Here is a 23,463-nt window from a genome sequence, read left to right as displayed (position 1 = left end):
AAAGAACAACACATTTGTGCATTCCTGCCCCATTAGATGGAAAGTTGTCCAGGAAAGGGCCAACCTCCAGCTTCTAGTACAGCAACAGGTTTAGGAAATTCTCAATAAATGCAGGATAAAGGAAAATTAAGGAATAGGATATGCAAGTGGAAACAACCTGGGCCTCACAGCATTATGCTAATTAGCTCATATTACTGTTTGTCTGAGAGAACCCAGTTTTCTTCAACTGGTAGTTTGAGCTTAAAGGTTAACACAGTGTTGTCAGGTCCAGTGTGCACTTCTGGATTCACATGCACAAGGAAATCTAGACATTCATAACTACCACAGAGGCCACCAAAAACCAGGTGACCACAACAGAGCCTGGATGGACTTTACCTTCCACCGAAATCAGTGTGCCAAGACACTGCACTGATCATCACAGCTTTTCTTCCCATGAGCCAGGCCTTGAGATTCCCAGGTGGTTAGTACAGATATATCCTTGCTAATCTGGGTGAAGAAGTATAAGCAATATCTCCATGTCTCATGATGTCTTCCAAAGCCATATGACACTGAAAGCCAGAACAACAGAGCCTTTCCCGTGAAGTGTTCCCAGCCAACCTCCCTTCCTACAAGGGGACTACATGGCTGGGCACGCTGGGACTCACACAAGGAGCTCCTGAGGGTTCTATGTTGCTCCCACTTTCTCCTGGCCTCCTGAGTAAGGAGAAAAAAAGTTGATCTCTTCTAGAGTTGAAAGTAAAGCTCTCTTGGTAGAATACCAGGAAGATTCTCAAACCACTATACCATCATAATGAAGGGAACCTCTGATAGATAGGTATAAACTCCACCAAGGAAATCATTCCAACCCTTATTTGCCCCATGGGGACGTCGGGACAGTCCCTAAAGACCAGCTCTACTACCTACTCCTCAGCAAAGGCTTCCCTGACCTGATGGGCCATGAGTGGCTTCTGAGTCCTTAGCCCACTCACCAGCAGTACTCCTCATGGGGCACTGATAGCTGTGACTCTGTACTAGTTAAAACTGTTTCCATAGGAAGTACCTTCTACTGCAAAGTACAGTTTTGCTATAATGGTTATTCCAGAAACACACAATTTTGTTCTAGTGTACTTATATACACTATGCTATGGTTTGTGTCTATATGTCCCCTAAAGGCTTTTAGCCAAATCCCATGTTGGGAATTAAGGTGTTGGGGGGCAGGTTTTTGATAGGTGGCTGAATCTAGAGTTTGTGATTGGTTCATGGTCCAATGCTGGGATTATGGGTGTGAGTGCTACACAGGCTAGTGAGGGTAGCCTGTATACAGTATAAGGAACAGAGTCTTCTCTTCCCCTTGTTTGATGTTTTCCACAACTACAAATGCCTGCCTCTCTGCCATGTGCCACCCTGCCCTGTAGCCAGCCAATTATGGACTGAAAACTCTACAAACTGTAAATGAAATAAATCTTTCCCCCTTTAACTTTGGGTGTCAGGTATTTTCCTTCAGCAACAAGAAAAGTAACTAAGATAGAATTTGGTACCAAAAGTAGGGTCACTGCTGTGATATTACCCTGCCCTCAAGTATTATCTCAAGAGCCTTTGGAGCCAGCTGTGGGAAAGAGAAGAGTTAGGAAGGGTTCAGAGATGCTGGCTGAAAAAGTAGAGGTGGAATGCCTGAGGCTATACTGTATGGGAGATTCTACTCAGAGCTCGGAAGACCACAAGGTCAGTAAAGACCAGGCTCAGAAGGTTTCTGCCGGGAAAAAGGACTATATTGGCTGCTAGACTCCAGATGACGTGTGTTATGCCTTGGTTGAAAGTTTCTCTGCATTTTGTTCATGTCCAGAGACTTTGCCTGAGACTGCAGAAGAAATTTCAAGGCAATCAAATGTTCAGGTGGTGGCATGGCGACATTGGGGGATTTTAGCCAAATCCCATGTTGAGAATCAAGAGCAAAGAGCTCAGTAGAATAATTTAAAACACTGTGAGTTTGGTCAGGAAGGAACAACTTCCAGTAAAGGAACTTCTAGGAAGGAACAACTTCCAGTAAAGTTGTAGACTGCAAAGATAGAGCACAGGAGATCTTGCTTGCTGAGAAGGAACAAGAGAATGGAAAAGACGGCCTGAGGACATCACAAGCAGCATCAGTACTCCACCCTTTGCAGCCTCAAAATTGCAAAACTGAAAGACCTTTTTTTCAGAAGACAGCCCCAGAACACCATGTTCCAGAATGATGGCAGCATAGAGAATTTGTTCCTCAGAATTGGATTAAGAGTGCCCAGTGATCCAGACACTCAATTCCTACAGCCAAGAAGCCTGGCTACTGCTCCAGCTGGCAGCAGACACTGGCATCATCCATGTGGCACTGGTTTTAGGTGCATGCAAAATGCAAGAGTTGTAGGATCAGGAAGGCTTCTGCTCCAATTTCAGAAGAAGGCCTGGGAGGCCAGGCAGTGTGCCCCTAAGAGGCAATAGTATGTGAAGAGAACAATATGTGAAGGTGTAAGTGGAGAGCTGTAAGTGGAGATGCCAGAAGTTTGGAAAATCCAAGAACATGGATCGTTTGAGGAAAATTGCAAGAAGAGAGCAGAGCAGACCCAAGAGAAAAGCCATGGGTGCTACAACCACCAAAAGTACCACAGGGATGAAGCCACCCAAGCCCTTTCAAGTTCACATCTTGCCATAGATTGCCTTGGATGCTGTACATGGAACTATAGGACTTAAATGTTTTCCTTACTGGATTTTGGACTTGCTTTGGTCCCATTCCTTTGTATGCTCTGTTTAAAATATCTCCCTTGTGCCATTGAATGTTGAAAGTATTTAACTTTCTTTTAACTTATACAGGGGCTCACAGCTAAGAGTATATCTTAAATCTCAAAGCAGACTTGGGACTTGGACTTTTCATCAATCCTGAAACTCTTAGGACTTTGGCAACTCTTAGAGATGGACTAATTGCCTTTTGTATAAAGCAATGTACATGAGCCTTTGGTGGGGAGGGCAGGGGCAGAATGTTATAGTTTGTGTGTAGATTTCTCCCAAAGCCTCATATAACCATGGGGGGCAGGCTTTATGTAGGTGGCTGAATCTAGAGTTTGTGATTGATTCATGGTCCAATGCTGGAATTATGGGTGTGAGTGCTACCGTAGCCTGAATACAATACAAGGGGCAGAGTCTTCTCTTCCCCTTGTTTGATGTCTTTGGCAAACACAAGTGATTGCTCCTCTGCCATGTGCCACCCTGCCTTGGAACCAGCCAATTATGGACTGAAACCTCTCCAAACTGTGAGCTAATTAAACCTTTCCCTCTTTAACTTTGGGTGTTGGATATTTTGCCTCAGCAATGAGAAAAGTAACAAAGACACAGTATTAGGGAACAATCTGAGTCCACTGCAAATTTTGCATTGCATCTGCTCACGTGCCCTATCACCCAACTGGAAACAGAGTGAACACAGAAAATAGCAGCCAGCGGAACACCTGCATGGGTACACACAAAACACACACACACACATACTTCAAACATCACATCTGATGTTATAGATTCCTGCCCCATTTCAGATGACCCTCTTTCCACTAATTCACAACAGCTTATAAGATTTCAAGGTAAGGTGCCCATGTATTGTAGTCTTATATATGTCTTAGCTATTTTACATGTGTAATATTGGGCCACTGTTCTTATTAGTTCCTTTGTTTTCTTTTCTGTATCACAGATGAAGTTTTTGAGTGCTTACCGCTATGCCCATTTCCCCCGTAAGTTCTGTAGTTTCTGTTATGCAATTTTGCACACTATAATGACTTCTAGGAACACATATTGTGTTACAGCAGAACTAACTGCACATTAAATGAGCCAATGTAATATACATGTGCTTTGAACAAGACTGGCATACAGTAGTGCTAGCTATCACCACCACCTCATGCTTCATGGAGGTGGAGACCACAGCACACAGCCCCTCTCAGGCAGTGCTTGGTGCCTTGCGATTGTATATTATGTTATAAAACATCTGTTCAACTGACTGATGGGTCAAAAATCACACTAGGTATTTCTTTGGAAATTGCCTTAAAGGGCTTTCATATGTATGACCAGTGACAAACTACTCATCCTCCATAACAAAACTAAGGAAGGAGATGTTCTATAAGAGATGTCATAGCACGAATCAATTCTCCCACCAATGGCCCCCTCTGCCCAGCCCCTCCTACCTTTAGAAAGTCAAAGTGTTTGAGCATCTGGGCCACTTTCTCAGCATTCCTCCCTTCATTGAGGAAGTCCAGCTCCAAAGGCAGGTTCTTCTTGGCTTCATCCACCAGCCACATAAACTCAAACTCTGGAAATAGCTGCTTCACAGCCAGGACAAGCACCTGAAATCCACAAAGTACCCCATCAGTCAGCTTACAACATACACAAGGGGCCAGCCCTATCCTCTGCCTGGGTCTCCCATGTAATAAGGGTAGGTAGAGAAACTGCCCCTGGCTCTATCTCTGTTCAAGATATGTCAGCCCAGCAGCCACCAGCAGTAACCATGACTCCCATTTGCTGGCTGCTCCCCATGTGCCAATCATCGGGGTGAGTGCATTATTTACTATTCCACTTAAGCCTTATAACAACTCCAGGAGATGCATGGACAACCCATTTTATCATCCTCACTTGTACTAAGGATGAGGAAACTGGGGCTCTCACTTGTACTAAGGATGAGGAAACTGGGGCTCTGAGAATTTGTGATTTCCTGAATTTGCCCAGCAAGTACATACAGAGCCAAAACTCCACTTGGGTCTACCCAGCTCCAAAGCCCTGGCTCTTAAGCATTTCACCATGCTGTGCTATTGCTGCTTGCAGGTTTATTCTTCAAGATCCCATCTGCAAACCCACAGAGGGGCTTTACCTATAGCTGTCATTCCTTTTTATTTATTAAGCCAAATGGTTATTACTTGAGCATTCATACCACAGGCTGAGCATCACTGATTCAAAAATATGAAATACAAAATTTTCCAAGTGCTGACATGATACCACAAATGGAAAGTTCCACACCTGACCTCATGGCTTGACTAGCTCATAGTCAAAGCATAGGCCCACGACAAATACTGTGCAAAATTATCATCAATCCCTGTGTGCAAAGTGAAGGAATTTTGTAAAATGTTGTCGGTCTGTTAGTATTTTCCTCCTTTAATTTCTAAAATTAAAAAAAAAAAAGTGAAGGAAAAACATAAATGAATTTTGTATTTAAATTTGACTTCCAGGTACAAGATATAACATTATGTATATGTATTTCTAAAATCTAAAAAATCTGAAACACCTCTTATCCCCAGCATTTTGGATCAGATGATTTGAAGTATACCTCTGTTATCTTCTATATTTTCCATAAAACATATTTCATAACAAACATTAAGTGGGCAAAAGAGAACAAACAGGCAGGACAACACAGAAGAGATAAGAGATAGGGATTTGACAATCCAGATTAAAAGCTTGGGCTTTTGGCAATATGGGCCCATGATGGATTCTTGAGTGATGGCATGAGGGAAAGGGAGGTTTGGAAGATGTATCTAGCACCAAGGTCTCAGTTTAATGCCACCCTAATTAAACATTAGGGGCAGAGAACAAAAGCCCAGTGAGGTGCACAGTGCACACTACAGCCACTCTGGGGCAGGGACCCAGCTTAAAGGCTCCCCCACAACTAGTGTCCTAAATGTATGATGATTTCATGAATTCACAGACAACAGCTCTGTGGTGAGTGTGCAAGGGTACTACCAGCAATGCAGGAGGTGCTCTACAATTCAGGAGGGAAACGCAGAAGACAACCTTCCTGCTCTCCTAAGCCCTCCTCTTGGCAATTCAAAGCCAGGTCTGGAAAGAACCACTGACTGACCATCCCAGTGATTCTCAGTATAGACTGTAGTTCAAGTTCTTCAAGAACACCCATCTGTATCCCTGGCTTGAGCAGACAGTAATCAGCAAAAACTAGAAAATCATAGGCCTATTGGTATCAGAAGACCATGGCCTTTCAACCTTTCCTGATGGATTTACTAAGCCACAGCTAAGAGCCTTGTCTATGTCTCAATTTGCAATGGACTCAGATATTATGCACATTGGGTCAGGCATACGTGATACAAAGAACAAACCTAAAGCAAAGCTATTAGCTACAAAGCTGTTTTTAAACCCTATGTCCTAGGTGATGTACCAGACACTATTATAAAAAAATCATCACACAGGGTTATTATGGTCAATTTCTAACAAAACCTTTTTTAATTACATTAGCTGTAGTCTAATTTCTTTTCACTCTTGTCTAGTCTCTCATGGGCTAGACCTGTGACCTTATGCCACCTGATTTCATTTGTTTTGTTTCTGTTGTGTCGCATGAAACAAGAAGGGAGAGGAAGCAGCAAAGAGGCCAGGGCCACAAGTGTCAGACACAGGCACCTGGACACAGCAGTCTCCAGCCATTACATCTCATCAGGTGTCCCCAGATGGCCCTCAGCTGCCACCAAAGCAGACGCAGGGCAGGCCCACAGCAAACAGCAGTGACTTGCGCAAACTGGCAGGTCCTTGAAGGCACTGGAATTCTACTCTCTGGGCATTAAGTTCAGGCAAAAAAAACTCTAGGGAATTTTGTTCCAGTCTAATTTCCAGAGGGCCTGGCCCAGGACAAGCAGGAGAAGAGCCATGATGAGGTTTCCTCTTTCAATCAATACTGCAGATTACCTGCAGGCAGCTGCCTTAGGCCAAACAGGGATATACACAGGGAACTACCTGCAGCACAGAAAGGTCCATGCCTTGGGGGACCGAGCTTCTGCCAAGCAATAATGCCTCATCATTTATTGTACAGTCATTATATTTATAAAATTTTTAATTATCATTAATATCCAAATAGCAATGAGAGGTACTTTAAAGATTTTTTTGTTACTAATCAATTATATAATTAGTCATTATTAATATTATTGGTTATTATTAACACCTCATGCCATTAATCATTAAAGTGATCACAGGCTTTATTGACTAATATTATTAGCTAATAACTAACCAGTAAATTAATTCATACCCAATAAACTCTACAGGACTCATAAAGCTAGTTTCTGAAGCATTTTGTAGGTGGTGAGTTACTCTCTGGGTTACAATAGCTCCCCCAACTATTTTTCACTGGGGATTGAACCCAGGGCCTTCACACTGAGCAAATCCCAGTTCTTTTTTATTCTGAGACAGGGTCTTGCTAAGTCCCTAAGTTGCCCAGGCTGGGCTTGAACTTATGATCCTGATCCTCCTGGCTCACCCCCTACAGTGCTGAGATTACACATATGCACCATCACGCCAGGCTTCCACAGCCCCTCTTACCCAAGAAGAATATTTCCCAAGACCCCCACTAGATGCCTAAAACTGCCAAAGATTTACCAAACCCTATATATATGTTTTCTCCTATACATACATATCTACAATTTATTTATAAGTTAGGTACACTAAGAAATTAACAAAAATAACTATGTAGATTATAACATACTGTAATTAAAGTCACATAAATGTAATCTCTCTCAAAATGTCTTACTGTATCGTTCCTACTCTGGCTGACTATGGGTAAAGGAGACTGTAGGTAACGAAACCGTGGTAAGGGAGCCTCCTGTCCTGGACAACAAGGCTGAAGTCAGTGGCTCTTGATAGTAGGTCACCATCTCTCATGGGAGAGTGCCAACTGAAAACCTGATGCCAGCCATGAAGCCCAGAAAATGTACAAACATATAGTTTTGCACCTAACTCTGGGGATTCACCAACTCCCTGGCATTTACTGGGTGACAAAGGAAGCCAAGCTACGAGTTACGTGGTCCAAGGGCTTTGGGTTGCTGCCACTTTATAGACTTTTCTTGGCTAAGTAGAGTAAAATAAAACTCCTTGGCAGAGCTTTTGTAAGTGGGAAGGGGAAGAAGGGCTGAAAGGAGGGGAGAAGAATGGAGAAAGAAAGACGCATCAAGATATATTATGTACAAGGACAAATTCCCTATGATGAATGGGATCATTATGTACTTCAAAGGTGTACCAATAAAATTAACTTTTTAAAACCTCCTTACAAATGTTCAGATTGGAAGGGAAATAAAGGAGGGGGAGGAGGAAAGGAAAGAAGGGAAAAGTAAAAAAAAATGAAATAAGAAGGAAAACATGGAAACAAAGCTTTTGTAAATAAGGAGGGGAAGAGGGATTGAAGGGAGGGTAGGGGAATGGGAAAAAAAGAATCAAGTTATATTACATACAGGTACAAATTCCCTATGATGAATGTGATCATTATGTATACCTAAAATGTACCAATAAAAATCACTTTCTTTGAAAAAAAAAAAAAAAAAAAAAACTCCTTAGGTTTACCTTCTGTTTTCATTCCCTTCTTAAGAGCCTGCCTTAAGTAGATTCACTTTGGTTTCTTTTTGACAACAGATGTAATCAACTAAAATAAAACAGGTGTTGTCAGAAATTTGCCTTTTTAAATTTTCTCCTGTATCTTTTCCATAAAATTCTTCCAACAGCCATTGTTTTCATCAATACCTAGCTCATGCTCAACACTCCACAGATGTTCACTGGACACTGACAGGAATAAGTGGATAAATAAATGAACACATGAATAGTTCAAGGGGTTTGTTCCCTCTCTGAGACAACTATATGCTCATATCTGTGTTACTGGGATAGACAGGTTTTTGTTCTTCAGATTTGGGGGATTACCTCTGAATTTAGGGGAACCAGAGTTTCAAAATAACTGAGAATTTGCCACTAAATTCTGGAAACTTATGAGTCAATCAAAGTATATTCAATAATTAACACTTCCTTCAAGGTAAAGTAATGAAACTTTTCCTATAGAGCAACTGGCCCACAATAAGAAAAAAATCAATTGTGAGCCACACAAAAACACAACAGAAAGATGAAAAGTCACAACAGAATCTTGAAAGCTAGTGCTCATAACTTACAATTGCAAAAAAAAAAAAAAAAAATAGAAACGAACATTATTTAGTTCCTAGTACATACCAGGCACAGCGTCATGAGGCATTTTATGTACATACTCTCATCTAATCATTTTCTTGCCCATTTTACAGAGAAGGAAACAGGTTCTGGGAGGTTAAAACACAAACAGTACTATAGTTTGGAACTGTCAAGACAGGATCTGGACCCAGGTTTTTCTTGTTCTTTCTTTATGCAGCCCTGCCTCACGCAATACAATGTAGGATAACACAATGGGAAGCTAAGATAAGGCAGAGAAAGAGCTTTGCAAATTGTAAAATGCAACTGAAATGTAAGTTGCTGTTATCAAGTTATTGCATACTATAAAAGAAATAATGTTCTATGGAAAAGCAGCACATAAATAGAATGTCTGCACCAACCCAAACTAGTAAAAAATAGATGTTCGACAAGGATCAAAAATCAATTCAGACTTATGTAAATAGTTTGCCATTCATGGGGTTCATCTTTGTTCTGATAAGTTATTAAAGTGCATGATTTTTAAAAAACAGAATTACAGGGTGAAGAGAAGTTTTCATGGGATGGCTTACATCTCTGCATATTTTACATATACGTATATATTTTTTTATATCAGTCATTGGATTCCGTGCCAACACAGACATTACCTAGCCACCCACTGTTCAATCAACACATTTAGAAAAGAAACAAGATGACAGACAGCATGCACTGAATGCTGCTCAAAAAAAGTTAGAAATAAGTCACAGATCTTTATTTTTAGAGACCCTTGGGATGCCTGGACATCACAAAGCAATAGATCAGATTATGCCACTCAGGCCAACAAATTCTACCCCAACATGCAACAGCCTTGGGGACCAGTGGTACATGGAGGGCGTGGAACATGGCCATGAGTTAGAGTCCTTAGGCCCTGAAAGCAAGGGGCATTCATCGTCTCTTGTGGAAGGGGAGACATAGCTGGGAGTGATACAAGGTGATGCAAAAGGACTGGGGCCTCATCACTGACTCACAGACCATCCTAGTCCCACCCTGCTCTCTCACAGGGAGAACAGCAGTGAGACAGGACCTGCACAACTCCCCACCAATGTGAGCAGACAAGAATGCTGCAGAGCCGGCCCGCTAGCAGACGGACGGCCTGTGCCTCACCACTTCACCCCTTCCTGCTGAATCATTGTTCCAATCTCTAGGCCCAATTAGTCTGGCTCTGGACAGCCACTCAAATCAATAAGAGTCACTGGCCGTGCATCTAGAAGTAGAGTTGCCCCAACTACTAAAGGGACAGTATCAGGTGATAATGACAAAGCTGAAAACATCCTCAGCTGTGTCTTTCTCTTTTGTGCAAAGTCACCAACCTCAACAGATTCATCAAACACCATGTACTTAGAGTTTGCTTCCATGTCTCTGCTACCCAGTCAACAGTCTATGGCAAAGACTGACCCCTTCCCCAAGAGAGGTGTGTGGGTCCCAGGAACAAAATACCAGCATATACTCCTGGGTCCCCACCCAACACCTGTCTGGCTATCAGAACTCCAGTCCTGTACCTCCTTCATGATCTTCAAGGGAGGCCTTTGCCTGAGAAGTCAATCAAAATTGATTAAAGCCAAATCAAGGTGGTCTCATTGCCCTTGCCAAGGCTGATCTGGGCATGGGCATTACTTCCAGCCAATGAGAAATGAAGGAACTCCTCTCTGATAAAGAATATGTAAGGGAAATAAACCCTCCTTAGCATCTGACTGTCATCAAGAACTATAGTTATATTGGGTCCATGAGGGGTACTAGCTTAGGAGGACAAGCCAGGAAGCTAAGATGATACAAACCACAATAAGACACTGGATTAGTCAACCCTGAAATAGCTAATGCAACTTCCAGATGTCTTTACATGTGAGCTAATATGGGTTATTATTTTCTACACTATTTTTAGTTGGATTTTCTGATTCTTTCAGCCAAAAGCATCCTATCTTATACACTTAGTAGTCCCCACCTCCTCACACTTTGAAGTCTCATTCCTGTGGACCTCTATCCTTACAGCAGATATGTGTTTGGATTTATAATCTTACTTTCCTAAAAAGAAATATCCAGAGGTTAGAACTCTCAGTCACTCTCTCTTTAGTATGTTAGTTTAATGATATTGTTTTCCTCTCAAAACTAGGCAATGATAGTCACAGATGATATGGTTTATACCCAGATGTACCCCCAAAGCCTCATGCACTCCAGACGGGGCTTTTGGAAGGTGACTGGACCACAGGGGTGTGATACTCATTAGCAGAGTGGCCTACTAAAGGGTTTATAGCTAAGTGTGTTGTTGAGAAGAGGTGAGTCACTGGGGGCATGGCCTGGAAGGGTCTAACTCCCTCTCTCCTCCCTTGATCTCTCTCTGCTTCCCACCACCAGGCCATGAGCTATTTCCCCTCTGCCATGCTCATCCACCACGCTGCCGTGCCTTAGAGCCAGCCAGTTATGGACTGGAACCTCTACACACTGTGAGCCAAAATAAACCTTTCCCCCTTTAACTTGTGGGTGTCAAGATATTGTGTCTCAGAGATGAGAAAGTAACTAAGACACAGGGGTAGAGGGAAAGGAGGCATAAAGAGAATACAGTATCTATGACTGGCATGAAACAAAGCACTGAAAGCTATGCAGAAACACTGCCTTGCCTCTCCTATCTCCAAGCTTCTGGTAGCTAAGATGGCCTTAATATCTCTAAGAAATGATTCTTCTGCCAAGCATTCCAGAGCACCTTAGCAGTATTGTCATTCCTAAAACCAACACACCAGTTAGGTCTGGTCTCAGAAAAAAACTATTTCAAATGTCTGTTTGGGGTTGTCTTAGTTTTATAGCAGAGAAGGGTGACCCAGGTAGGATCTGTTCACCAGAGACCAAGCCCAGTGAAAGGGCAGTGCCACTAGTGCTGCTGCCAATGCTGATGGCACAGAGGTCGTAGTGTCAGGCCACCATCCCACCTCTCTCCTGAAGGCTGTGAAGGTAGTCTCCGATTTACTTCATGCCCAAACCCCAGCTCTGCCTCAGCCACCACCAAGGAGCTGCTCTGTGCTGCACACTGACTGTCAGGCTATACTTCCTATAAAAAGCATCTGATGCTTACCACAGGGAGGAAGATGCCAAGTCTTTATTATTGTTATTATTGCAACTGACCTTATACTACCAGTGCTTAGGAAGCTGATGAGGCTCTGAGCAGAGAAAGTAGTGGCTGTCCTCCCAGCCCCTGGGACCCTGATATATTGCTAGGCAGCAGCAGGTTCCTGCCTGAACCCAGGGGTCCCCCATGACCTCTAGTTTACTCCCAGCTACGGGCCATTCCGTAGTTACTGACAGGTTTGCTAAACAAAAATCAGGTTCCCAGGCATCTGTTCAGTCTACTCATCAGACCCTCACCCTAGCAGTTTCTTCTACAAGGCACACAGCAGCTATTCCAAACCTTCACCCCCTCGAGCCTCCAGCGCCACCTCCTACCCTCTCATTCTCAGCAGATGGTCTTGCCTCCTACTGCAGAGAAAAAATAGAGGCTATCAGGCTGGTACGCACTCAGCTGCCCACTTTCCCTCTCCCCCTGCCCCACTCACTCATCTGTGCCCCGCCTTTCCACCACCCTCCGAGCTCAAAGCAAAGGTTCATCAAAGGCTAATGTCTCCACAGTGTTCTTGGCGCCCAGTCTCTTCAGTCTCCTAGCAGTTACTTTTCTGCTGAGCCTCCAACCCTCCCCTCCTCATCAGCAACAATCCTGCTCAGATCTCCCCAGCAATTAGGCCTATGCTTTTCTCTAATTCTCCCAAGCCTTCCATGCTAAACACCAGAGTAACCACATTCAGTGTACCTCCTTGGTCTAAGTTCTCCTTCACCCAGTGGATGCCACTACAACTCCTCTTCCTCTTAAATTGCCAAATCCAGAATACCCATCTCAGTGTTGAGCAATTCTGGAATATTCAATTTTCCAAAATGGTTGCAAAAACACTCCCATGTTAATATGTTTCCAGAACCTTGCCATTCCCTCATTAAGCAGGAGAATCTATTTCTCAGCTCCTGAGCAAAATGAGTCTTTGTGGCTATTTCAAACAACACAGTAAGAAAGAAGTAATTCTGGGATTTCCGAGGCTAGGTCATAAAACTGTAATGTATTTCCAACCTTATTCTAAGAGGAGATTTGCTCTTAGAAACCAGGCACCATGCTGTGGGGAAGCCCAAACAGCCATGTGGAAGCCCACATGGAGAAGAAGCAAGGCCTAGCCCTCAGGCCTAATGGAGCTACCAGACCACTGCCAGCCCCAGCTTGTCAGCCATGTGTGTGGGCCACGCTGGAAATACATCCTCCAGCTCCAGTCAAGCCACGCTTTATGTACCCTAGGGCTGCATAAAACACAACGTTCTCTCCCAAGCCCTGGCCAAGGTCCAAACTCACCAGCAAAACTCATAGCTATTGTTTCAAGCCACTAAATTTTGAGACCAGTTCATTATACAGCATGAGATAACTGATACAGCACCTTCTTCTTAGATGTCTTTTCATCAGATGTAGAGGTATTTCTCAATCCTCCTTCAGAAACTTACCCTCTTGTGTTCACTCCCCAAATGACGATGCCCCCTACACTTTTCCCACCCCCATCTCTCTTTACTATAAACACCTCCTCAACCATTCCCCCCAACTCAGCAATCATGAGTATCTTTGATCATAAATCCTGAATCTGTATTCCATCCTGAAATCCAGAATGACAGGTGCTGTACTCAGGGTTTACAAGGGAATAGATTTAATACAGGACACATAATTCATGGGATTATTTTTAATTTTCACCCAAAAATCATATGCAGAAGAGTGCAATAGACCTGTCCATGCACTAGAGGCCCAAAGAATCCAGCTAAGGGCTTGGATAGCACAGCAATGTCCTTCAGGAGTTCAGCTGAAGATCTTGAGCCCATGGCAATGTCCTCCACAAGTCCAACTGGCAGCCTAAAGCCCACAACATCTCGTGTAAGTCTGTATCAAGGATGTGCACTGGGAAAGACCAAAGGTCAGTGATGGAAGCTAGAAATTCTGTGCCAGAAGCACGAAGGATCTGTGCCAGCAGGCTGAGGGATCTGCACTGGAGCCAGGAAGTGATACCCAAAGTAAGGACAAGAGCTCCCCCAAAGAGAAATGCAGCCATCCTGTGACAGTGAGGACCTGAGCTCCTCCAATGATGAGAACAGCCAAGTTCATATCCAGAAAACCAGAGTGACAAGCTTCTCCAGGAGACTCACAGCACACCATTTTCTTCTCCAGTTCTCCTTTTACGCTTTGGCAACAGTCCTCAGATGGGCCTCCCATACCCAGAACCACACTGATTTAGTTCAGCTGGGTATTACAAGTTGGCCTTTAGTTAATCCACCACAAAAGGGAAATCCCTACCCAAAACTATCAAAAGCATCCTCTTACCCCACATGGCTACTCCATCATTCATTTCACTTGACCCAGTACACTGCCTCTCACAGGAAACATTTCCCAGGCTCCCCTGCCAACTTGCTTCCAGGTAGGTTTAGCAAATGGGCAATGTTAGTGGAATACAGAGAACCCAAAGAGATGAAAAATTCGCCTCAAACCACATCTGTGGCCCCAGCTACCAGACCCTTCATTTGTGATCCAGCTCCACTTGGCAGACTCACCTTGGTCCTAGCACCGACCAGCCACTCTCATCTCCTGAGCTCTGGAAAACCACCTCTTCTCCTTGTCCTTCCTCCACAAAGGTGGCAGTGGCTTCCCGCTGTTGGTAATTATCTCACCATCTTATTTAGGGTCTCAGCAATCCCATTCCTTGTAAACCCTGTTTTCTGTTTTAAATTTCCTCTGTTTGAAATATCTAGGGCAATTTTTTCTCAATAGGACCTGGCTCACACACACAGTTAAACTCACCCAAATATAATCATTCATGCCAGAAATGTAACATACACTTCAGTCTCCTCCTTTTCATCCGTACTAGACTTTGTCCCCCCCATGTAAAGCTGGTCACAAACTCCAGATGATTCCACCACTTGAGCTCATCCCTCTCCTCCACTGCATCATGATGCCTTGTTTCATAGCCTTATTTGCCCCTCAGACCAGAGAGGCAGCCCCTTAATTAATTTCCTGGCTACGGTCTTTCTGCGTTCTGGTATGTCCTCCAGACCACCAACAGATTTTTATTTCTTATGCACATCTGACTGTAATAGTGCCCTGATTAAAACTCTTACATAGTTCCCCACTGACTACAAGAAAAAATCAGACAGCTCAGTCTCACAAATATGTGCTAAGAGTTGACTGTGTTCTCTATTCTACACGACAGCCTGGTACCTGAGCCCTCTGCACATCCTGCCTACCTGCCTAGCCTCATCTCTACCTACTCCCAGCAATCAGAACTACCTGAAGTCCTCCACATACACCCTGTTCCTCTAAAACCTGGGCCGTCCTTCCTTTGCCCATCTGTCTCATGGAGTCCTCAGGAGTCCACTCCAATATCACCTCCTCAGTGAAGCCCCTCTGATGCCCCCACCCATCCAGGCACAGTGCTCTAAGCCCTTCACAAACACCCCTTTAACACAGCTCATATCTCCTCTCTGTTGTTTGTTTACATACTGTCTCCTCCACCAAACAGGGAGCCTCCCAAGGATGAGGAGGGATCTCACCCTCCTTCTCATGTCCAAGCACCCTATTAGCACAAAGTGCAGAAGAGACCTACAGGTACCTGCTTGGTTGAAAGGGAGGTGAAAGGATAAACTAAGAGTCTAGGAGCAGGGGAGGGAACAGAGAAAGGAGAGGGACATACCAGTACGTTGAACAGATTGCTGATCTCCCAGCCCAACAGTGGGGGCTCAGCCTCTCTCTCCTTTGGCCTAGGCATGGAGCCAGAAAACTCAGGAGGCACACTAGAGCCTCCAAGGCTTTGCCCAGAACCATTTTCTGGCAGGTAAATTTGTTTGTTCAAAACAAATGTCAGATAAGCAAACACAATCTGCATAATATTGCTATGTGATCTGCATGTCATTTGTACATCCCTTGCAGCCATATGCTCTCTTTTACTACTTAACAAGTTATCATGTAACTTTTCCTAACCCCTCAAGAAATTACCTTTCATTCCTCTCATTTCTACAACATCTCCTACTAAGGTCCCCCTGGCCCCCACAGCTGCTCAGCAAGTTCTGAGACCATCTCAGAGGGTTCCCGGGGTGAATCAAGAACTGACCAGCCCTGACATCTGGAACATATAAAGAACTCAAAACAATTAGACCACCCCCAAAAAGAAAGACTAAATCAAAAATGGGCAGTTGAAATGAACAGATACTTCTCAGAAGTACAGATGGCAAATAAATACATGGAAAAAAATGTTTAATATCACTGGACATAACAGAAATGCAAATTAAAACTACTGTGAGATACCATCTTATCCCAGAAAGAATGGCTATAGTCAAAAAAATCTAACAATATCAAATGCTGGTGAGGATGTGGAGAAAAAGAAACTCTTCTACATTGTTTGTAGAAATGTAAACTAGTACAACCTCTATGGAAATCAGTGTGGAAAGTTCTCAAAAAACTAAAAATAAAAATACCATTTGACCAGCTATACTTCTTCTAGATATCATCCCAAAAGAGTTGAAGATATCGTATTATAGGGACACATGCATACCCCTGGGTGTAGCACATAATTTGTAATACCTAGATCTTGGAAACAGCCTGTATGTCCATCAACAGATAAATGGATTAAAAAAAATGTGGTATTTATACATAAGGATGTACTACTCTGCCATAAAGTGAGATAAACTTGAGGCACTCATAGGTAAGTGCATGCAACTGCAGAACATAATATTAAGTGAAATAAGTCACACACACAAGCTTAAATATTGCAAGGTTTCTCCTATACAAGAAATTCTGTGCTTAATAAAATATATATTTTTTTAATATGTGTATATTTATATATGTAATAAAATATATCCACATATAAAGAGCAAAATAGAAGATAGGAAGTAGAAGTTTAAATAATTCCCCAAATTCTCTATTCCATTACTTCAAAAATATTTCAACATACTGTATATGCTAACTTGTTTTATTTATACTATTTGTTTCTCTTCATTCATTGAAAAGGAAATTTTGTGCTATTATCTGTTTCTTCTTTGCAAAGTCTTTTTTGTCTACGACATGTACTCTGAGTAACACTTTGGAGGTTCTTTTAAGACTGTGGTACACAGCATATTAACTATTGTTAATCTCTATTTTGTTATGAAATTTTATTTTATTGTTTCATAGAAGAGTACTTTTATATTTTACTTATTAACATCTACATATACTATATTAAAATAGATTTTTATTTTAAAAAGAGCTGACCAGCCCTGCCATGGGCTGTGGTCCTAAGTTGTCATGACGCTGTTTAGCTATGGTCTCTGCTCTCCTCTCCCACTCTGCTGATTAAGGGGTCACACTCTACCCGCCAGCCTCACCCAGTGTCACTGAGGCCACCTGGATCCCAGGGAAATACAGACTGAGGACAAAGGAAAGAGAAAAGGGGGCTGCCCACCTCCATCAGGAGAATGTCCTTTGAGCTCTGTGCCTGCACCTTCGGGTGCTGGACCTTCACGGCCACTGTCCGCCCATCACGCAGCACCGCCTTGTGGACCTGGGCCAGGGAGGCTGCTCCCAGAGGGGTGTCATCGAAGCTCAGAAATAAATCGTGGAGCTGTCAGGAGTGGAGAGAAGACAGAGTAACTGAGAAGATAATATCTCAATTAGTGAGGGGGGGGGCAGGAAGATGGGCCAGAGCTTCCTCTGCCCCCTCACAGATTTTTTGCTTTTATCAGGTTGCCCAGGGTCTGGGCTGGCCCCTTCGCTATGGTGGAGATTCACTCCAGGCAAATGGGGAGCTGGGACAAAAAATACACAAAAGGTACACAGGGCCCTGGGCATCTCCATCAAGGCCAGAGAAATGCTGTATAGAATATTCAGAACCGTGCATCATGCACCCATTTAATCATCCACCATTGTCTCTCCTGGGCTCTCACATGCAGATACAGTGGTACTCAGTACTTGTTGTTAATTGACTCTAAGAGGTACAATGAGCACCAAAAATGAAGGGTACCAAATTGCTTCGGCTGGAAATGGTAGCCAATCATGAGGCAATCGACACCAGTAAGTGCTAACTTGCATGTCCAGTACCAAACAAAACAAGCAATGAGTACTGGGACAAAATCTTTACATCAAAAGGTGTCAAGCACCAAATTCGATGAATCTCAAAGCAGTCAAATGCCAAAGCATGATTGTAATTTAAAGTGAATATAACTAGGTCCTCAGCAGCCCACAAGATCAAATAGAAGACATTCTAATTCCACCAACCAAGAGAGCTCAAGAACCCTGAGCCAGATGATCCAAACCCAATCTCAATCCTGCCTGAGCAGCAGCCTCAGTATGGGCTCCCGAAGCTGTTCCTGGCCTGGCCACCCTGGAAGAGACCCCATGGCTGCCAACCAGAGCAATCCTGCTTGGGCAGACTCCCCGCCCTTTCTCTGCCTCCTTTCTCCCTCTATGAAGTAGAAAATACATCCTTCTTTCTTTCCTTCCTTTCTCCCCGCCTTCTTGCCTCCTCTTTTAGAAATGCAATACCAATTTTCCTGGAGGGGAAATCCTTTCTGACTAGAGTACTCGCAACTACATAATCCTAATATGAATACTCTATAGGATGGTAGGAGCTCAGAGCTCTTTCTTGGCACAAAAACCCTTGATCTTGGCCCTGGCCTTGGAGTACACCAGGACCATTTTCCCATAAACTCCACAAGAGCATCATCTCCAAATGAGCACGGATTTCTGTCTATTCTGTTCACTGCTGAATTCCCTGTACCTAGACTAGGTCTAGAACTAGTAAGTGTCAAGCTGGTGTTTGTTGGATGAATAAAGCCACTATTCTCTCAGTTGGAGAACTAAATCAACTTTCTCTCCCCTTTGAAACAGCTAGGGCTTCCTATTCCCACACCCCTACTAACCCAAACATCCCAAATGGATACTCTTTCAAAACAGTGGAAGTGTACACGGGGATTCAATCTCCCAGGCTGGTGAGACCCCAGCCCTGGCCAATCAGAACACAGACTATCCTGCCCATCCTGATTGGTTCACAGATGGATATGTGACCCTACTGGTTCAATCATGTTCAATTTTTCTGCATTTATTTCAACTGTGGGAAAAGAAATTCTTTCTATTGAACTTGAGCAGAATAATATGAGCCTGGGCATGCCCAAAGGCACAAGTAGCAGCAAGGAAAAAAGAGTCAAGAAACAAAGTATATCTTGGTTACAAAGTTTCAGTCCCTTGATCTAACCATGCCTGAGTTCCCACCCTATAACTCCTTTTTTAAAGTTTGCATAAATCTATTTGAGTTTTGTGTCACACACAACTGAAGTAGCTATGACTGATACAGTGCCATTCCAAGGCCCCAGGTGAGAGAAATGAAAGCCCATGGACAAGGGTCCCAGACCCTTAAAAGACTCGATAAGTGTAAGCTCCAACTCCCACCACCATCCTCTTGCTGGGCCAGGGATCCAGAAACAGAAGAGAAAGCAGGGCTTCAGCAGTGTTCCCAGGTGCTGCACAGTGAGATCCACACCGATGAATGTGGAAGCCTTCTTGGAGAACCATCAAGGAGCAGAGCTGTGAACTCAGACCCTCATCCCCAAGCAGCCAGTGAGGGGGGTGCTTCCTGCAGCAAAGGACCCTGGGGGCCCTCTAACCTCACTCCCCACCCCAAGTCTTTGCCTGACCCCAGAAACATCTGCTCACTGACTGAGAAGGACAATCAGTCTTCAAACCTGTGTCACTGCAGGGACATTGCTGAATCACTGCAACCAAAGAGTGACATGGCATCCATCGCTAGCACTGTGTGACAAGAACAGCTGCCAAGAACACCCCACAGGGACGTGGAAGAAGGAAAGAGCTGAGGCCAGCAGATCCGAATCTCCAGAATGAGAGGAAGCCTAGTTTGCCATATCCCCGGGGAACAGGGAGGGGGCCTCCCACAATTTCCTGCCCCCATCAAGGGATCAGAGAGACCCCAAGACACCACCCAAGCCCAGCTGCCAAGTCAGCACCCTGAACCAGCCCAGCTGGGGGATCTGCCCTAATTCCCAGTTTTACCAGTGGAAGCAAAGAGAAGCGTGGCAAATAGGATGCACCATTCCCTTGGCACAAGGCACCTGTCAGGCACCTGTCAATGCATCCCTCACCACAGCACCCCACGGTGTGCCTGCAGCCATTGCTTCCCTCTCTAGCTGGAAGCAAGTCCCACACCCACACCCTCCTGTGCTTACACAAGCGCACACACACACACACACACACACACACACACAATAATTGATTGCTAGTGGATGTTCCTAGCTGGCTTATAAAAAAGGTAATTAAAGATTGGTGCTGCAGTCTGTAATTAAATATGAATAAAGTATCTCTAAATGGAACCTTGATTCAAAGTGTTCAGTGGAAGTACTTTATGCTGATAGATAGTAAGGAAAAATAGACCCTGTCCCGAAAGCAGAATTATACCCCCCATGCAGCTGAAACAAATGCCACCCCCTCCAATCAGTGAGGATGTGCCTCGTCCCCAGCCCTTTCAGCACAAAACCATTAGCAGAAACAAATGGCAGCATTTGCAGCAATTAGATTCAAGCAGGGCCCTCAGCTGCCTCCAGTCACTCTCGGAAACTTGTCTCCCTTTCTAAGGTTTTCTTTCCCCCATTCTTTCTTCTGAGTCTGGCGGCAAAATCAATTAAGTAAAACAACTGCATTTTAAAATGACTAGTTATGTGCTTTTTAATTACTGTCGGCCCATGATTCAAATATATCGATGCCCCTGCCTGGAAAAGAAGAAATTATCAGGAAGAAAAGTGTACCTGGTTTAGGTGTGCATGCATGTATATGTGCATGTCTGTGTACACGTGTGTGTGTGTCTGTGCGCGCTTGTGTGTACACGCACTTAAAGGGAAAGGGTTCTTTTATGAGGAAAAAAATCAGAGAAGCAGGAAGAATGTGTCCACCCTTGGGATCTTGGCAGACCAGGGCCCATTAACACTTCAGCTGTCTGGTTTAGCCAAGGACTGGCACTCTGGGGACTAGTGGCATTACATGTGAATCACAGCGCGGAGTGAGACATTCTCCACTATATCAGCCACACAGATCCCGTAACACCAGGTTACTGGGTAACATTTCCCAAATACACAATGACCAGCTAACCACTGGCTAAGGGCTTCATTTGGCCCAAAATAAGATAACAGGAAGTCAGGATTCTTGGAGAAGCTATAATATGACTCCTGGAGAGTTCTGCTTGGAGTGTCTTAGCCAGCCCCACCCAAGCCGACAAGCCTAGCCAGCCTTGGGCCCCCTCATGGAGACTGGCTCATCAGTCCCAGGGTGGAGGATGGCCTGGGCTTTCCACCAAGACCCAGTTTCAAATATTTCATTCTGTTTTCCCCATACTCATTCACATCAGACCAATTTTAACTTCAGAAGTTTCACTATCATATGGATAACGCATCTCACAAACCCTGACTACCTGGCTCCAGATGAAGACAGGAGACTGCCTCAAAGCAAGCAATCACAGGCCTAAAGGGCAAGGCCCGGCAGTTCCTATATAAGAGCTGCAGAGACTGCCCAGGGCACTCGAGCAGGTTACCATGGTATCAAGGCAAATAACATCCGGCTCTCATGGTTGAAAGCCAACCCACCCCGTGCCTGGCTCGGTACCAGCTGCCATCCACTGAATTCTGGTGGGACTAGTGTCACTTATACTAATGGAATGCCTGAAGTGACCCTCACCCACCACTCCACGCCCACCTAAGGCAGTCAGGATGGCTCTCAATAGCAGGAGCTTTGCAAATGCCCACATCTGCCTGGGACAGAAAACCCACCACCACCTCTCTGCCTGTCCACTGGGAGTCCATCCCCGCCTCTGGGCACCATTTCCCAGGGTCCTGCCCCAGGTACCCTACATCTTATAGTCACCCTACCTGCTTGCTGCAATTCCAGCCTCTCCCCAACCCTAACCATGTCTGCTTTGAAGCCCACATCTTTGGGGTCATTCCTGTACCTTCTAAGGTGACACCTGATAGTGACAGCAAACAGCTGGGACATGTACTCTCACTCTCCACGGTGATTTTAAAATACAGTCACAAGTTTTTAAATTACCCCCTTTGAAAAGTAGTCTATTCCCTCTGCTTCAGAGGAACCTGGAATGAATGACCCACCCCCAACAGGGAGCATGCACAGGAAGGAACAACAGGTGACCTCCATGGTTGTTATAGGAGGCACCACAATGTCCTCTCTCAAGCAGCCAGCAGTGAGGTCCACAGGTAAGGAACAGAGGCCTCCTGCCCACAGTGAGCTGCCAGAAGCAGACTCTCCAGCCCTGGACAGGTTCCCAAAGACTGCAGCCTTAGCCAACATCTTGACGCAGCCTCATAAGCGTCCCTGCATGTGTGGGTTAATGTTAAGTGTCAGCGTGACCAGATTAAGCAACACCTAGAGAACAAGTGACGCACTGCTTCTGGGTGTGTCTATGCAGGCGTTCCCAGAAGAGGTAGGCACTGCATGAGAGGACTGAGTGAGGCAGATCTGCCCTCAGAGTGGGTGACTACAATCCATCCAGCTGGGGGCTCACACAGAGCAGGATTTTCCTTTCTCTCCCTGATTTGGAACATTGTCCACCTCCTCCTCTGGACATCAGAACTCCAAGCTGCCTGGCTACAGACTCCAGAACTTACCCAGGGGCCCTGCAGGTTCTCAAGGCCTTTGGCTGTAGGTGGAAAATGGCACCATCGGCTTCCCCAGTTCTGAGGCTTTCAGACTCAGGGTGAGGCCTGCTACCAGAAAGCCAGGGTCTCCAGCTACAGATGTCCCATCACGGGAATACTCGGCTTCCATAACCACATGAGCCGATTCCCCTAATAAATCCTCTCTCATGTATCTTTATCTATACCCTTTTGGTTCTGTCTTTTTGGAACCTTGCAAGGTTCTGTTATCTTATTGTTATCTTATTTTGGGCCAAATGAAGCCCTTAGCCAGTGGTTAGCTGGTCATTGTGTATTTGGGAAATGTTACCCAGTAACCTGGTGTTACGGGATCTGTGTGGCTGATATAGTGGAGAATGTCTCACTCCGCGCTGTGATTCACATGTAATGCCACTAGTCCCCAGAGTGCCAGTCCTTGGCTAAACCAGACAGCTGAAGTGTTAATGGGCCCTGGTCTGCCAAGATCCCAAGGGTGGACACATTCTTCCTGCTTCTCTGATCTTGAGCCGATTCCCCTAATAAATCCTCTCTCATGTATCTTTATCTATACCCTTTTGGTTCTGTCTTTTTGGAACCTTGCAAGCCAAAACCATAAGCCAAAACCATGCAAGAACCTTCCCCCAAATCCCCAACCTATAAAAATTGTAAAATTAAAAAATGTTGGGTATTTTTTTTAAATCCAAAGATTTATTATGTATATCTCAGGTAGAGGGAGTGCCATGAAGACCCAGGTAGAGGCTGGCTGTGGTGGTGTATGCCTGTAATGCCAGCATTCAGGAGGCTGAGACAGGA

General features: G+C 44.5%; 1 protein-coding gene across 5 annotated transcripts in view; it reads right to left on the bottom strand.

The window, feature by feature from the left end:
• Adck1 (aarF domain containing kinase 1) overlaps positions 1 to 23,463 on the bottom strand; it is a 122,119-nt gene that overhangs the window by 32,168 nt on the left and 66,488 nt on the right. For 4 of the 5 annotated variants that reach the window (XM_005390216.2, XM_013517182.1, XM_013517183.1 and 1 more), the window contains 2 exons: positions 17,430 to 17,588; positions 4,170 to 4,328 (listed from right to left, as the gene is read on the bottom strand). In XM_005390216.2, coding sequence (XP_005390273.1) covers positions 4,170 to 4,328; positions 17,430 to 17,588 — 318 coding nt within the window. The remainder of the gene's footprint in view (positions 1 to 4,169; positions 4,329 to 17,429; positions 17,589 to 23,463) is intronic. The other variant, XM_013517184.1, reaches the window with a different exon arrangement.

This window comes from Chinchilla lanigera, unplaced genomic scaffold (genome assembly GCF_000276665.1).
Source record: "Chinchilla lanigera isolate Chin_1 unplaced genomic scaffold, ChiLan1.0 scaffold00037, whole genome shotgun sequence".
NCBI lineage: Eukaryota > Metazoa > Chordata > Mammalia > Rodentia > Chinchillidae > Chinchilla > Chinchilla lanigera.
This window is presented reverse-complemented; position numbering and strand designations above follow the sequence as displayed.